The following is a 16,242-nucleotide window of genomic DNA, read 5'->3' as shown; positions in this document are numbered from 1 at the left end:
CCTTACCCCACAATCCTCACTCTTGCACTCTCCCTCTTCTCCCCCCCCCCCCCCAGCCTTTGCTCTCCCCATCCCCAAGGTCCTGCCCTGACCCCCCCCTCCCCGCCCCCACCACACACATATGCAGTGTGTCAATTCCCTCACCTGAAGGACCTGGACAACATTTAGTAAGTGTTCTAGAAGTTCATATTTTTAATTTCAAATACAAGGGATAATACATGCACACAAATGAAATATACACATTCAGCAGATTACAACTTTTCAAGTGATACTTTACAAGAATTGTTTGGCATAAAGCTTTTCCATTTATGCACATTCATAAGCATATTTCCATAATGCATATTGATATGTCCATGACACAACTATAGTACTTTCAGCTGTATTCTTATTTCTTATAAGCTTAGTGGGGAGTCTGGAAGGGGATGTCTGCAAGGAAAACATAGGCTGTTCTAAGTGGTAGTGTTGGTGTTAATGGGTCTTTCATTTCAAGATATCAAAGCAGTTTACAAATAATCAATTTACGTATCTGTGAAATTAGTGGACTTCCCTCAAATAGTGGTGTGAGAATGACGTGTTTCACCTTGTTACACAGGGTACGTCTACACTTGCTCCCTAGTTCAAACCAGGGATGCAAATGTAGCTGACCGAAATTGCTAATGAAGCAGGGATTTAATATCCCGCGCTTAATTAGCATAATCACTCCCACACGCTATTCAGCTCGCCAGCTGGTTCGAACCAGGAAGTGTCCTCCAGGACACGTTAGTTCGAATCAAACCCCTTGGGTTCAAACTAACGTTACTCCTCAAAAAATGAGGATTTCCATAGCTTTGCACTTAAAACACAAAACCCAGACCATACTCCTATGCTCTGCCTGGGATATGGTTCATGAGGGATGTTATTTTTATTTTGTTCTTGAGCACCCTAAAGGGCTCTCAGAAATAAGATCTACTGCCTGTCCTGAAACGATTATAATCTAATTGTGGCTATAAACATTACATTACTTATCCCATTCTGCTGTCAAAACCTAAACCAATATCCCTTACGTTATATGAACAGTGTTTTTAGAGATGCCTTCTTTCAGATGAGATGTAACATACAATTCCTGATCATTTGTGGATAGTAAAAGCTCTGAAGCACTTCTGCCAAGGATAGGAGTGTTTCTCAATCTCACTGTTCCAGTCACATTCCAATTTGGGTAAATAGTTTCATCCCAGTGAAAATGTTCCTTACAATTTCAATTGGATGTTGCTGTATAAATTTTGAGGTCTTTTTTACCTAATTCTTGAGCTACTGTAATCTTGGGGTGGCAAGCATTTTTTCATTTTTGTCTTGAGTAAAAAAAAAAAAAAATCTTACGGATTTCTTAATTTCTGGTTCAAATTAACAGTTTAGATAATCTAGAATACTATATTTTGGAATTGGATATTTTCAAAAACACTTTGTGGCACAGGAGGCCCATCCCCTCCTTTTACATGGGTTTTTGTCTGTTTCTCCAAGTGGGGATAGCTGTAGTTTTAAAATTTAGATTGTCACACTAGGACAGGAAAGAATACATTAAATAATACATTAAATAATAAACTATGGAATATTATGCACTGCTAATGCAGCAATCACATTCTCTCGAGCCATTATTTAGCAACTAGACTTTTTTAGGAAGAAAACACTATATAAATTATTCTAATAACTAGATGCAATTACAGGGTCTGCATTGATTCCTTGTGAATAGTATCTGCCTAGGTTAAGTTGTAATAAGACTCTGTTTGCTCTTTACTACCTTTTTTTTTTTGCGCAGCTTTAGTTCCTGATCGGGATGTGAGGGTCAGTGTAAAAGCATTGGCAGTAAGTTGTGTTGGAGCAGCTGTTGCCCTTCATCCTGAATCTTTCTTCAGCAAACTGTATAAGGCACCTCTTGAAACCATGGGAGAAGAGTATGGTATGTTGAGGTTTTTATTATAGCTCCCTTCTCTTTTGTGAAACATTAACTTGTTGATTTTTTGAATACATAATGGAAACCGTGTCTAAACCATTTGAGTTCTTTAATGTACACAGAACTCAGTGCATGTATACTAACCATGTCACATCAATGGTGTACACTAATGCTGTCTCAAACTATTTCAGTTACAGTGCCCACATTTTCTCTCTTGCCGATGAAAAGCCTTAGAAACAAGTATTTGCAGAAGCAACGGTGCACTGTGGGAAAAATTAAAACCAGTTAAAAACCCTTCAATGTTTTTAGAACATTCAACATTCACACAGACATACCAAATGGTTTACAGATCAGCAGTGAAAGGGCCTAATAATTTAACAGATTACTATTAGCATATTTAAAACGGGTTAAATTAACTGGTTCAATTTCAGCATAGCTGCAAACAAAGCAGAAATGATTAGGTAGTCCTCCTGCTACTGTTCCATAATGCACTGGTGCTACTGGAACCATTGCTTCATTATGAATTTAGTCCATGCTTGGGTGATAAAATGAAAACATTACTATTTTCTATTTGTTTTTGATGAAGCTTTTTGCATCATTTGTTATAGCTGATTTATTACTGCAGTCTATCTTAAATTTTTATAAGCAGTGAAATATCAGTAGAAGGCTTGTTAAAGCATAGAACGTATTTTTAAAATAAAGTAGTCGTAACTTCTTTTCTCAGAAGAGCAGTATGTATCAGATGTTTTGAACTATATTGATCATGGAGATCCCCAGATTAGAGGAGCAACTGCCATTCTCTGTGGGACCATTGTCTACTCCATTCTCAATAAATCACGTTTTGATGTGGAAAACTGGCTAGCAAACGTCAGAAGTTCAACAGGTAACAGTTGAGTAATTTTGGGGGATTGTTTTGGTGCATGCAGTGAAAACTTTGTCCTTATTTTTTCATTATTATTTCTTTCAGGAAATCTCTTTTCTCCAGTAGACTGTATACCTCTCTTACAGAAAACTCTGAAAGATGAATCCTCAGTTACATGCAAACTAGCTTGTGCAGCAGTGAGGGTAAGCAAAATTTCTATTACTTTTTATTTAGATTACCATAGAATGCTTGTCATGGACCAGGGCTCTATCATGCTAAGTGCTATAAAACACAACAAAAAATGGTCTTGTAGCAGCTTGTGATTCATTCACAGCACTTCAAACTGGGCAGTCCAGAAATTAGCTTTTCAGCTTTGGAATGTGTTCTGCTGGTTGGTGTCTTGCCTAAAGTTACCTGCTTCCTTCTCCGCTTGTCAGGCTTCTGTCCCTCCTATTCTGTGGTCTGGGTACTTACCCTTGGTCCGGTACTGTCCTCCTGGGGTACCCATGCCTGATTTCCTCCCCTGCTGGTGAAGCCACTTACCCTTTAACCCACTTTGCCTCAGTGACCTACTGCCATTTATCATCTAGCCCATTCTCTCAAGGACAAACTGCAGTCTGTATTGGCCACTTAATACCTTTCTCCCTATTGCTGGGCCTCAGCCTGGGGATTACTCAAGCCTTTCCCTAGCATTGGTCTGTCCCCTGCTGGCAGGCAGCTAGATCTCTCTCCCTACAGAGCTGGAATGGGAGTGAGTTCTTTCAGTCTAGCAGCGCTTTTATGCAGCTTAGCCAGGGTTTGATTAGCTGCCAGATACCTCCTTCTAATTGGCTCTCATGACAGCCCTCTCCCTGGGCTGTTTTTAAATCCTTATAAACCAGAACTAGGCAACTTCCCCATTACAGATTCCAGCCCCAGTGAGTATATAGTTGAAATATGAGGCAAGGTAACACATGACTACAGATAGATGGAAGAATACAAGAAATGAGATTTTAATTTGCATGATAGGCAGTAATTATTCCCTACTGAATTTTGAGTTCTCTTACAGAAATTTGGACCCTTCAGATTTCCCTAGCAGTTGACTATTCTCAGTGCAGCATCTCTGCAGAGATGCTCTTGAGGAGGAGTGGGCAAAGAGCCCTCCGTGGGCTGGTTCTGGTCCGCCAAGTCAGTGGATCAGGGCCGTGGCTGCCCTGCCACTCTCCCACCCCCAGGCCAATCAGGGTGGGGGAGGCGCAAGAAGTCTCTGGCTCTGCTCCTTCCGGGATGGCCTTGGGCCCCTTGAAAAATTTCTGAAGTGGCCCCCTTTTTGAAATTATTATCCACCCCTGCACTAAAGTTTCTCTGTTTTGGCCCCCACAAAAAGTTTAGATATGTAAGCATGAATTTGGTGCAAGAAGAGATGCTCTCTAAAACAATAAAAGATTAAAAACTTTTCTACCTCTGTCTTTTTAGCATTGTATCATGAGCTTATGCAGTAGCAGTTACAGTGAACTAGGTTTACAGTTAATCATTGACCTCCTTACTCTGAAGAATAGTTCTTATTGGCTTGTAAGGACAGAGCTTCTGGAAACTCTTGCTGAGATAGATTTCCGGTAAGTGTGCATTTTTCAGTAGGTTGCATTGTAGCTGTGCATACAGTACCTTGTATGGGAACCTAGCTTTTGACTTGAAGTTAGAATAGTTTTGACATATTAATGAACTTCTTATGCAATAAATCAAGTCTGACTAGAAAGCGGCCATTAACATCAGTGTTCACAAGATTGGACACATTAGTATCTTCTGTGTGTTCTTTTAATCTCCTTAAATCTGGCTTCTAAGAAACTATAAACAGATAAATATGGTCTGGTATGCGAAATAACTGAACTTTTGTGAAATCCTTTGGAGGCCCAGATGCAGCACATATTTTAAGTTCCTTCTGCTACTTTTTGTCAGCTGTTTTCAACTTCATTTGTTGCACAAAACTGTTTGGATAGGTAATACTGCAGTGTTTGCCTTTGCTTTTACATTCCCTCACACTCCAAAGGCTTTTTTAAGGTAATCTTATTTAAAAAAAAAAAAATCACCAGCCAGATGCTAGTTCAGTATGTTAGAAGCTTTAAATTGTTTCAATTTATTGTCTTTTGTAACAGATTTACTAAGAGGTGCTAATTCTGACCTTTTTTACCTAAATAATTAATAAAAGTAAATTTTAATTCTGCTATGAACAATTACACTGTACAACACTTAAAAAAAATCTTGTTACTTTAATGATGTTTAGTAACATGATTTGTCTTTGTCCATTTTACCCATTAAGGTTAGTCAGGTTTTTGGAAGGAAAAGCAGACAACTTACACAGAGGAGTTCATCATTATACTGGGGTAAGAAGCTTATCTTTGTGTGCACTATCAAAGCATTATGATTGAGAATTTGAAACATTGATTCAGTAAAACAGTTGAAATTATATGCTTAACTTTAATCAGTTGTTCAAGAGCTGCTGAAGCCAATGTGCTTTACATATGTCCGTGGTAGAATCATGGCCTAATTCTTAGTACTGGGTGTCAAATTGCTTTTCTACTGAAATAGAGATCTTTATAATATGATTTTTAAAATGTATAATGTTTAGATTATTTCATATGTAAATAAATTATTCAGCAATGTGGAAGTAGCACTGTCCTTTATATACTTTTCCATGTTAACACTACAAAATACATCTTTAATAATCTGTACAGTTGATAGTAACGAAAATGTGCTATGATAGTTAATCTTTGCTTACACTAATCTTATTCTCATAGCTGTTAAAACTTCAGGACAGAGTGCTTAACAGTGTTGTAATCTACCTTCTTGGTGATGAAGACCCCAGAGTGAGACATATAGCTGCAGCTGCTTTGATGAGGTATGAGCTAAAACATAGGATTTCCATAATATGCTAGCCTAAACTCCATGTATCTGCAACTAAATAAGACTTAGCATTCCACATTTTAATTCTTGTGTTTATTTTATACACATGCACACACTATTTGTAATGGAAGGAAAACATTTGTTCAGAATTGCATATTATTTTGAATCATCATGCTGTTTTCCATTTTTTCAAAGGATCGTATAAACATTTAATTTTTCACAATACCCCTTGAGCTGTTACTCCTGTAGGAATTCTGTGTAGGATTGCCAGGTGTCCAGTATTGACCCGGACAGTCCGGTATTTTTGCCGCCTCGCTGGTTAAAAAAAAAAATTGAGAAAATACCGGACATGTCAAATGTCTGGTATTTTTCTGATCCTTCCCCTCCTCCTCTTCCCCCTCCCCCTCCCCCCAAGCCAGGAAGCAAAAATACCAGACACCTGGCAACTCTCTCAGCAACAGGGTCTGCCCCCCCCCACCCCATCCCCCCGCTTACCTGGTTCTGCAGGGGCTTGTCTTGTGGCTGGCAGAAAAACAAAAGGGCTACCGGCAAAAAAGCTTCATCTTAAAGGGGCCGTGCTGGATTTTCTTCTTCCTCCTCTTCCTTCACTTCACTCCTCTTAACAACTTTGGTCTCCCCTTTTTTTTTCCTCAGAATGTTTTTCCCAGTGGTTTTTTTGGGGGGGGGCGGGGGGCGGGGAGCAGTATTTTTGGTTAAATCATCTGGCAACCATAATTCTGTGCTAAAAAATGCTGCACACAATATTTTAACATTCTACATATTTTATATGTTAAAATAACACTATATATTCATACCAGTTTCAGTTATTTTGATAACTTATTTTTGATAATAGTGTGTGAGTGAGTTTCCCCAGGAGTACAGATTTAAAGAAGCCCCTACAACAGCTCAGTTCCTGTCTTTCTTTCTTGACCCATCCAGAATCCAGCTATGGGGCCAAATTCCTGCACCTCCTCTTCCCCCAGGGCTCAACTGCAAAGTGCCTGCACAGTCTAAATACTGGTACCTCTTTCTCCTCCAGAACCCAGCCATGGGGAATTGCCCAGCCCAGATACCCATACCTGATCCTACTCAGAATTCAACTGCAGGGCCCCATCTCAGCCCAGACTTGCACCTCCTCCCTAACCAGAGCCCCGACTGTGAGGCCCCATCTCCAGCCCAGAAACTCACACCCCATTCTCTGCAGAACTCGGGGACCCATAAAGAGAAATAAAGACTGATGCTGGGTCCCAGACTTTTATGCAGTTGCCTGCATGTTGCCTTCCTTCTTGAAGGCATTCTGGATCGGCAACTTCCAGAACCTTCCAGTTCCCTCCCCCTGTCCCCAGGAGTTGCTGTCTCTTTGCAGGCTGGGGAACTGGGCTCTGCCAAGTTCAATGTTCTCTAGAGGCTGCAAACAGCTTTGCAGCCCATTTCTGTGAGGGCGGGGGGAAGGGAATTTTGCACGGGACATTAACTCTGTACAAATTGTGCATTGTGTAGTGGTGCAGAATTATTCCAGGAATGAGGTGTATTATCTCCATTACATGGATGAGGTAATTGAGACACCAAGAAGTTTGTGATTTATTCAGTAATATGGGGGGAGTTGGTGGTTAAGGTGTGACAGAAATCAGAAACTATACCTATTTTCAGTTTTATGAAAGGGATCGTACCTGCCAATCCTGTAGCAGATATGGCTCCTATAGTCAAGAATGGCATTTGGGAAGGAAGAAGTTTCCCCCATTTAAGACACAGGCAGAAAAAAAGTGTTTAGTGACACTAGCTTGTGTGTTATGCCACCAAATTACATATATCATGTCCACATCTGATTTGGTGGCATAGCACATAAGCTAGTGTCACTTAACACTGTTTTTGTACCTTGGTCTTAAATGGTGGGAAAGTTGCCAGAATAGTCAGTGGCAATGGAGAGGGCAGGGATTGGGGAAAGGATTGTTGTCAGAAGTTGAAGTGGTATTATATAACCCTGCAAAAGATTGATCCTCAAAATGCAGGATGAACAGTCAGGAAGTTTTGGTCAATGGGTTGGTTATCCTATTGACCAAAACTATATTTTCCAGTCCACCTACATTAACAAAGATTAACTGTTACCTCATATAATTTACACAAGAAATCTGACTCAACAGTCAGTTTTCAGTGCACTTCAACCTTTTTAACTTGATAAAGTTAGTCAGTTGATGCTCCAGTATTCATATGTCTCTCTGAATTATTTTGAGTCAGAAGCTAAAGATCATCTTGGCATGCGTATCAACACTGGAAGTGGCATCCCCATCAGAGGGGGAAAGGCAGAAGAGGAAAAGTTTTGTTACTCAGCACCAGTTAGTGCTACATGTACTTTAAAATTACTTTGTTTCCAGAGCGAGTCTATTGTTATCTGGATTGGAATGCTAGTGGCCATAAGGGTACGTCTGTACCACATCCCTCTTTTAAAAGAGGGATGTAAATTAGACATATCGAAATTGCAAATGAAGCCGGTCGGGATTTGACTTTCCTGTGCTTTGTTTGCATAATCGCATCACGGCGTTCTTTCAAAAAACGCTACTTCGAAAGTGAAACTGCAGTCTAGATGCAGTTCTTTTAAAAATAAAAGCCTTTTTCGAAAATGTATAGGATCTTTCGAAAAATGCTTTTCTTTTCGAAAGAATCCTGTCTTGACCATGGTTTCACTTTTGAAATAGCGTTTTTTGAAAAAAATGTCATGATGCGATTATGCAGATGGAAGTGTGGGAAAGTGAAATCCCGGCTTCATTTGCCATTTCAATATGTCTAATTTACATCCCTCTTTCAAAAGAGGGATGTAGTCTAGACATAGCCTAAGAGGATTGTGAGGGGAAAGATAAAATTGGAAAAGGTGGTCTTCAAGTCTCCTATATGGATGTAAGTGGTTCCTTTGGGTTAAATATTTGAGAGTGAGAGTTTGAATTCAGAATAAGAATTTTAATTTAAAAAACCAGCATGGATTTACCCACAGTTTTCTTTAAATTGTTTGTTAAATCAGTTTTTGTGATACCTGTCTTTTTAAAGAAAGGATTTGCTTATCATTTTACCTGTTTTCTGTTTTATTTAAGGCTTGTTCCCAAGTTGTTTTATAATTGTGACCAAGGACAGGCTGATCCAGTAGTGGCAGTTGCAAGAGACCAAAGCAGTGTCTACTTGAAACTCCTAATGCATGAAACTCAGCCTCCATCTCACTTTGCAGTGAGCACTATCACCAGGTACAGTATTTGCAGTATTGCATTTGCCTTGCTCTAATTAAAGAAACGTTGGCAATGGATAAGTACCTAAATTCTGTCAAGTGCTTGCGTGTTGCCAGGAAGACTTACATGAGGTGGTCAGGGTGGTCAAATATTGGAATAAATTGCCAAGGGAGGTGGTGGAATCTCCCTCTCTGGAGATATTTAAGAACAGGTTAGATAGACATCTGTCAGGGATGGTGTAGACGGAGCTTGGTCCTGCCTTGAGGGCGGGGGGCTGGACTCGATGACCTCTCGAGGTCCCTTCCAGTCCTATTATTCTATGATTCTATGATTCTATGAATATTTAATTTTATCCACTGTGAAATTAGAAGATTAGGCTTGAAGAGACCTCAGGAGGTAATTAGTCCAATACTTCTGTGATGGGGTGTGGTCACAGATGACCCCTCGGAGGGTGCCGACACTACTACTGCCACTTGCCTTCCCTCCCTTTGGGGCTCCTTACCACTCGGTCCTGCTGAAAGTGGTGATTTTTTTTTTCAATGGTGCAGGATCTTTAGAGTCAGTCAGCATTTTGAAAAGTTGTCTTTTATGTATAGGAGCCTAAAATTAGGCATCTAAACTTAAAAGTTTTGGTCTGCTGCAGTGATTAAAAAATTCTTGCCTTTGCTCCTAACTGATTAGAATGATTAAAAGTTGATATTAGAAATTTAATTACCCTTTTGTCATTTGTGGTGTTTACATTTTGCAATTCATTTAGCTTGGACTGTGAAATTAGATGGATCTGTTTATAGTTATTGATCTTCTAGTGTTCATCAACAAGCATAATGCTGTTGTGGTTTGAATTTTAACACTAAACAGAAATCATGAAGTAAATTGTTGTACATTAAAATTTAAAAAATTCTATTTGTATTATTGTAGGTTTCATAAAACTTTAAAAATGTATTATGGCCTAAATGTACTTGGTCACCCTATCTCAAAACACAAGAAAATAAGAGATCCAGAGATGGATGATGAAAATGATTAAACATATGAACAAATGAAGAGAGTGAAAAGGCTGGGAATGTTTAGCTCTCAAGAGACAAATAAGAGGCAGTATTGCAGATATTTTAATAAAAGGAATGACATAAGACAGGGGTGGCAAACCCGAGGCTGGTGAGCCGCATGCGTCTTGTGGGGGGAAAAAAAAATTGCGGCTCCTGACGGAACCGGAACAGAACCTGCAACTGCTCAGGTCAGCCGCTCTCATGGCCGGGCTGCTGTGAGTTGCACGCGTGGTCATGGCTTGCGCCATTCTGCTCATGGCCCCCAGCACGCTGTTTCATATCCTGCATGTGCAGGCCGGGTCGCACACTGTGTCCCAGACTGCACGGGCTAGCAGCCAGCCACTGAGTGCAGGCAATGGCTCTGGGACCCGGGCATAAGGTTGAGGGGGAGATGCTTGGCTTTGGAGAAGGGAAAGGGTGGAGGATCGGGGATGGAGCGGGGTTGCGCATGGTGTCCTGATGCGGCAGAGTGGCTCTGGCTCCAGGACCCAAGCATAAGGTTGGGGGAGAGGGGGATTGGGTTACAGCAGGGAGGGGAGGTGTTGGGGAAGGGTAAGGGAAAGGGGATTGGGTTGCACATGGCATCCTGGCCAGCTCATGCTCAACGCTGGCCGCTCAGTGCACGTGCCCCAGCACCTAGAGGGAGACGTACGGCTATAGCAGCAGCTCCGGGACCCAAGAATTTGGTTAGAGTGGGAGGAGGGGGATTGAGTTGCGGGGTGTGTGTGCCTGGCTTTGGGGAATGGGAAGGGGAGGAGAGGGAGATTGGGTTAAGGGTGTGTTTGCCTGGCTTACGGGAAGGGGAAGAGAGGGGGGATTAGGTTGGGGGCGTGTGTGTGTGTGCGTGTGGCGCCTGGCTTTGGGGAAGGAGAGGGAGACTGGGTTAGCGCAGGCTGCTCTTCCCCTCCCCATAACAGCTGGCACGCTTCCTGAAATGCTGGATCTGTCGCACCACTGGGGATTTTTCCCCTAGCTGCCTACCTGCACAGGAGGGGAGGGAGTAGGAATCCTGGAACTGCATGCGAGCTCCAACTTCTCAGGAAGCTTGTGGCTGTCATGGGGAGCGTGCGTTTTCTGAGAAGTTGGAGCTGGCACGCAGTCCTGGGAGACACACTCACACTCACATCCCCCCCTCCCCCCCGCCGCTTGCGCAGGCAGCAGGGTTGAAGGAAGTCCCTGGCGGAGTGACACACCAGGTATTTCAGGAAGCACACCGGCTCTTTAGGGGAGGGGAAGAGCAGCCCACATGCTTCCTGAGACCCACGATCCCCAGCACAGTTGGGGCCACATTAGTGAGGCTTGGCGGGTTTTGGAGTAGTTGTTTTTTTTTGCATTTCACTTGTGTGGCCCCGACTGACTTTTCTGTGGGTCAGTGACCACTGACCCAAAATAGATTCTCCACCCCTCTCATAAATAAAGACAATGCTGAAACATTTTGTGTTTGACATAATATTTTATTTAAAAATGAAGCCTGGCCAACAAGCCCCCATCTGGCCGCAACATTGTAACACTCCTTCACACACACCCCCGACCCCAGATCTGAGCCTATCCTACACTGGAACCCCCTGTCCTGAGCCTCTCACATCCCCAAAGTCCTGCACCCCCACATCCTCAGTCTTGTGTCACAACACTCCTGCACCATCTACACACTGCAAATCTGTGTCCTGAGTCCATCATACTCCCAGCCTCCCTGCCCATAGCCCCTCATGCACCTCAGCCCAAACTCCTGCACCCTCACAGCCACAAGCCTGCAACTTGCTCAGCACCCCAACCTTCCACCTGACCCCAACACTCTCCAGCCTGAAGCCCCCTCCCTGAGCCAGCATCCTTTTCTCTACTTCCTCCTGCACCCAGATTCCCTCCCAGAGTTTGCACCTCTCACTCCTTCCCAGTGCTTTTTTTGTGAGCCACAGTGGCAGTGGAGAATGGCAGCATGAAGAGCTGGGGCAAAGTTGTCAAGGTGCCCCTGCCCCCAGCCGGTGGCCAGGATAGCGAGTGGTCTGAGAGCCCTAATACACCCAAGTCTTTGACTGCTAGGATGAAGGTCCCTTTGCAGCGGGCAGCCAGGGAGGCTGACGGGTGCCCCAAGAGTCTGCCCCGTGGAGGCGACACGACTCGAGACTTAGCTCTTACTGCGTTTACCCCGACCGGCTCTGATTCTTTTAATTGTGTCTGGTTCTGTTAGAGCAACAGAAGGAGTCAGGTTAAAACTTAAACAGTTACAAGTTTATTAGAGAAACTTATAATCATACGGTTACAATGTCTATTGCTCTACTTCTTAACTGCTAGCAAATACAGGTCTTAAGAGGTTACAAAGGAAGGAGGGAAAACAAAACACCAAAATAATGGTACCAAAATGACAACTTAGCCTTATAGAGCTCTAATGCTATATGTGCACAATGACCAAAGAAAAGGACACAAACAGGTACAATTTTTACTCCCTTCTGCATCTCTCAATTCCAGCGTGTCAGGCCACAATTGGTCACTCAATTCCTTGGAAAGATGAATGTGAGGCTGGGTGTCCCCATGTGGACCTCGGGAGTCCATCACGTAGCCTGACCAGCAGGCAGCTGATGAATTGATACTCAAAATGAGTGTGCTGCTGGGCCCATCTGTATACCCGTAGGGTCACGTATTCTTTCTTATCTAAGGTGCCAAATTGTGCTGGTTCGTCTTTGTGATGCCAGTTCTTACAAGGGAGTTGTGAACATAATTTACACTTGTGAGAGAGAACTAAATTGGGAGTACTGGACATTCTTTAATCAGCGGGAGATTCCTCTCCTGAGATGGTTGTGTGATTGTATCAATATCTGTGCTAGCCAAGGGCAGTTTCTGCAGCCTCTTGGTCAACGACTGGCTTGATGGCCCTCTTACCTATGTTTACAGTTGTCCAGGGTCACGATGAGCCAGCATATCCGGGCCTTCTGTCAAGGCATCAAAGACTATGCTGATTTTATTGCTCTCTGTGCCCTGTGTGCTTCTGAGGCATCTTAGTGGGCAAGCAAGATGGATGTGGCAGGGTAGGATGTGGCAGGCTACATTCCACCCCCCCGATATGACACACCACGTCCCGGGGTACAAGTTGGTGGTGATGCCAGCTCCTCTTGCCCTCGTTGGAGGAATCTGAAAGTACCCAATGGCCTGATTAGAGAGTTCAGGATCGAGGAATTGGCTAGGATCTCTTTCTAGTGCTGTATACCGAATTTGCGCAGAAGAGATAGCTACATTAACCAGGCGTTTTACAATGCACAATGTTATACAAAAGGTAATTACAACAATCAAAACAACTAAAATACTGGTTATGATAGAGTGTAGGAAAGGAGTTAAGGAGAATCCTAACTGTTGGGCCAACCAATTTAGCCATGAGTTTTTTCCATCCTTAGTTACGGCATGTAACACTTTAACTGCATCTTTTATGGCAGACACGTCTTGTTCTTACCCCATGCTGTCTGTTGCCACTTCCCTTGCCTCCCCCCAGAGTTAATTTGAGGATTTCGGTAGTCGCTGTCATCGAACCATACTGGTTCCCATTGAAAGATGTTGCTCTTGTTCCACCAGTCGTTTGGGCTGAGAGGGACAAACTCAATTCCCAGTCAGGTAGAGGAGTTAAGCAGGGTGCACATCCAGCAATTTGTGGCTCCGGCAGGGCCGCAAAGATCTGGGGAAAAGTTAACCGAAAAAAAAAAAGCAGCCATGGGATAGTGTACCAGCACCTATTTTCCCCCAGCGTGGGTTTTTTTAATTATTATTATTTTTTTTTCTGCTCAACAACTTTGCCCCGGCTCTTCACACTGTCTCTGCTGCTATTATGACTCTTCATCTGGAATGGGTTGGACATCTTTGACATAAGATAATCAGGCGCACCAAACTTCACATTTGCTGTTTAATCTAGCTGCATTTGGACACTCGACAGTGAAAGAAAATAAATTTATAACAGAATTCTTTTTAATACAAAACTAGTCTGTGAAGCTCATTGGTCCATGGTAGTGGTATTTTATGTTAATGAACCCAACCATAAGTAAATTGTTTTAAAATGGAGAGAAACTCATGCTTCAAAGGGTAATTCAACTATCAGCTGATAAGATTAGGAAGAAACTTTATCTATTGGGAGGATGGTTATATCCTAATTGCCACAGTAGGTTTTTTAGTAGTGTATTTTTTTTTTTTGTGAAGCATCAGGCTCTGACAAAATACTTATATGTGCATCACTGATCTTTCTTTCTTTTTTTTTAACCTGTTCATATCTTACAAGTCATTCCTCTTTTTCTGTCTATTATTATTAAAATAACTTGAGTACCTCTCTTGCTTCTTGCATTGAAAACAAAATCTTTATGTTATGGAATAGTAGAAAAGTGATATGTATACTAATCTAATGGAAAAGTTTTTCCTTCTTGAAACTGTTGCGTGTGCATTATATCTCTTTTCTGTTTAGTCTTTAAGTGATATTTCCTTCTATGTTCAAGTTAACTAAATCCCATTAAATTAAACATTCAGTGATGAAAGATGCAAAATGTGCTTTATGAAGGAGCATTCTTTTGTTTGTATACAATTATGTTAGGCTGATTAAAGCATGATAATATGCTTAAAAGATCTATAAAATGGAATTTGAGTGATTCTTTGGTTTCCCATAGCGATTCTACTGTAGGGCTACATCTAGACTGGCCACATAAGACGGAATAGGCATGCAAAGCAGGCAAGTCAGAATAGGGAAATCCGCGGGGGATTTAAATATCCCCTGTGGGATTTAAATAAACATGGCCGCCGCTTTTTTTCCCGGCTTGGGGAAAAGCCGGAAAAGAGCGTCTAGACTGGCGCGATCCTCCGGAATAAAGCCCTTTACCGGAGGATCTCTTATTCCTACTTGCAAGGTTGAAACTGATCTTATTCTTGCAAGTAGGAATAAGAGATCCTCCGGAAAAGGGCTTTATTCCGGAGGATCGCGCCAGTCTAGACACTCTTTTCCGGCTTTTCCCCAAGCCGGAAAAAAAGCGGCGGCCATGTTTATTTAAATCCCGTGGGGGATATTTAAATCCCCCGCGGATTTCCCTATTCTGACTTGCCTGCTTTGCATGCCTATTCTATCTTATGTGGCCAGTCTAGACGTAGCCTAGGTGTATAGGCACTGTAGGCCTTTGCAAATAGGTCAGATTTTTTTTTTTCCTCAGCACTCTGTCATGGTAGCTTTACTGTCCTGTCACGAACTAGTGTGTGCAAGTGTAAGAGCAAGATTGTCCCGGATCCCCTCCCCTTTCTTCTTAATGCTAGTGATGGTTGTCAGAGCAATATCAAATTGGTTTTATTCAAATGCATCCATTATTCATCCTATATAGTTGTGGCCAATTGTTAGTTTCTCAAGTGAATTACTGTTAGGTTTCTGTTTTTTGTGGTGTTGGGGTAATTTTTTTAATTTCAATACGGGGCTTGGTACTGGAACGATGCCTTACGCCCCACGGTTCAAGTCTCATGGGACATGCTCAAAGTCTGTGCCTGTCAGTGATCCTCATCTGACCTGCCTGAAGTGTTAGGGTGGGCATATGTTAGTAATACATTTCACACCTGCAAGCGCTTTAAACCATATTCAAAGGATGGAGCAGCAAGGTGTAAGTGTTTGCTTATAGAAGTAGTGCTTCAAACTCTCATATGACATAGCATGAAGAGAGTACCCCAAATACTATTTCATCCGTATTTTTAGCACCATGGTCCTAATCCTTAGTACAGAAGATGAGACCAAGACTTTCCTTGGGTTCAGCATTTTGTTCTTCCATGTTGGTATTGAGACGAGATAGGAGCAACGACTCAACTAAGCTTGTAGCAGAGAGCCCCACCCCAGGAGCCTTACCTGTTAAGAAAGGTTCAGTGTCTCTGGACCCTTAACAGGTCCATTAGGGCTGTTCCCTGAAAAGCGTTTGAGGAGCCAGCAGTCAGTCTCATCTACCTCAGAGACATATGCAGCTTTTGTATGGATTTTCATCAGCACTGAAAGCCATCCATTTGCTTCCTGGACCCACAACTCAACTCTCACTGAGATCCCCCATTACTGCTATGTACTCCTCCTTTTCAAATCAGTTTTATCAAGAGACAAGCTTCTCTTTCTTTCATTGGTATTGCTATTTCAAGGTTCAGGTTACTTCTTTCTGGTAGAATCAGCATCATTGTCTCCCTAGTGTAAAGCTTCTGACTATTTGGACTCAAAAGTGCAATCCTCTTTACCCCAAATTGGGACGCAGCACATTTATGTTCTTTCACAGTCATTAGAGCCATGATCATTGAAGCAACCCAAACATTGGCCTTCTAAGGGGCAAAGACCTAGATAAGGAT

The 16,242-nt window shown here is 42.3% G+C and overlaps 1 protein-coding gene across 6 annotated transcripts in view; it reads left to right on the top strand.

Annotated features, from left to right (window-relative positions):
• The window catches only part of HTT (huntingtin), a 204,258-nt gene that overhangs the window by 60,793 nt on the left and 127,223 nt on the right, over positions 1–16,242 (top strand). For all 6 annotated transcript variants that reach the window (XM_006128262.4, XM_075930826.1, XM_006128263.4 and 3 more), the window contains 7 exons: positions 1,793–1,933; positions 2,652–2,810; positions 2,895–2,992; positions 4,245–4,384; positions 5,086–5,149; positions 5,564–5,664; positions 8,753–8,899. In XM_006128262.4, coding sequence (XP_006128324.1) covers positions 1,793–1,933; positions 2,652–2,810; positions 2,895–2,992; positions 4,245–4,384; positions 5,086–5,149; positions 5,564–5,664; positions 8,753–8,899 — 850 coding nt within the window. The remainder of the gene's footprint in view (positions 1–1,792; positions 1,934–2,651; positions 2,811–2,894; positions 2,993–4,244; positions 4,385–5,085; positions 5,150–5,563; positions 5,665–8,752; positions 8,900–16,242) is intronic.

Source organism: Pelodiscus sinensis, chromosome 5 (genome assembly GCF_049634645.1).
Source record: "Pelodiscus sinensis isolate JC-2024 chromosome 5, ASM4963464v1, whole genome shotgun sequence".
Taxonomy (NCBI): Eukaryota; Metazoa; Chordata; order Testudines; family Trionychidae; genus Pelodiscus; species Pelodiscus sinensis.
This window is presented reverse-complemented; position numbering and strand designations above follow the sequence as displayed.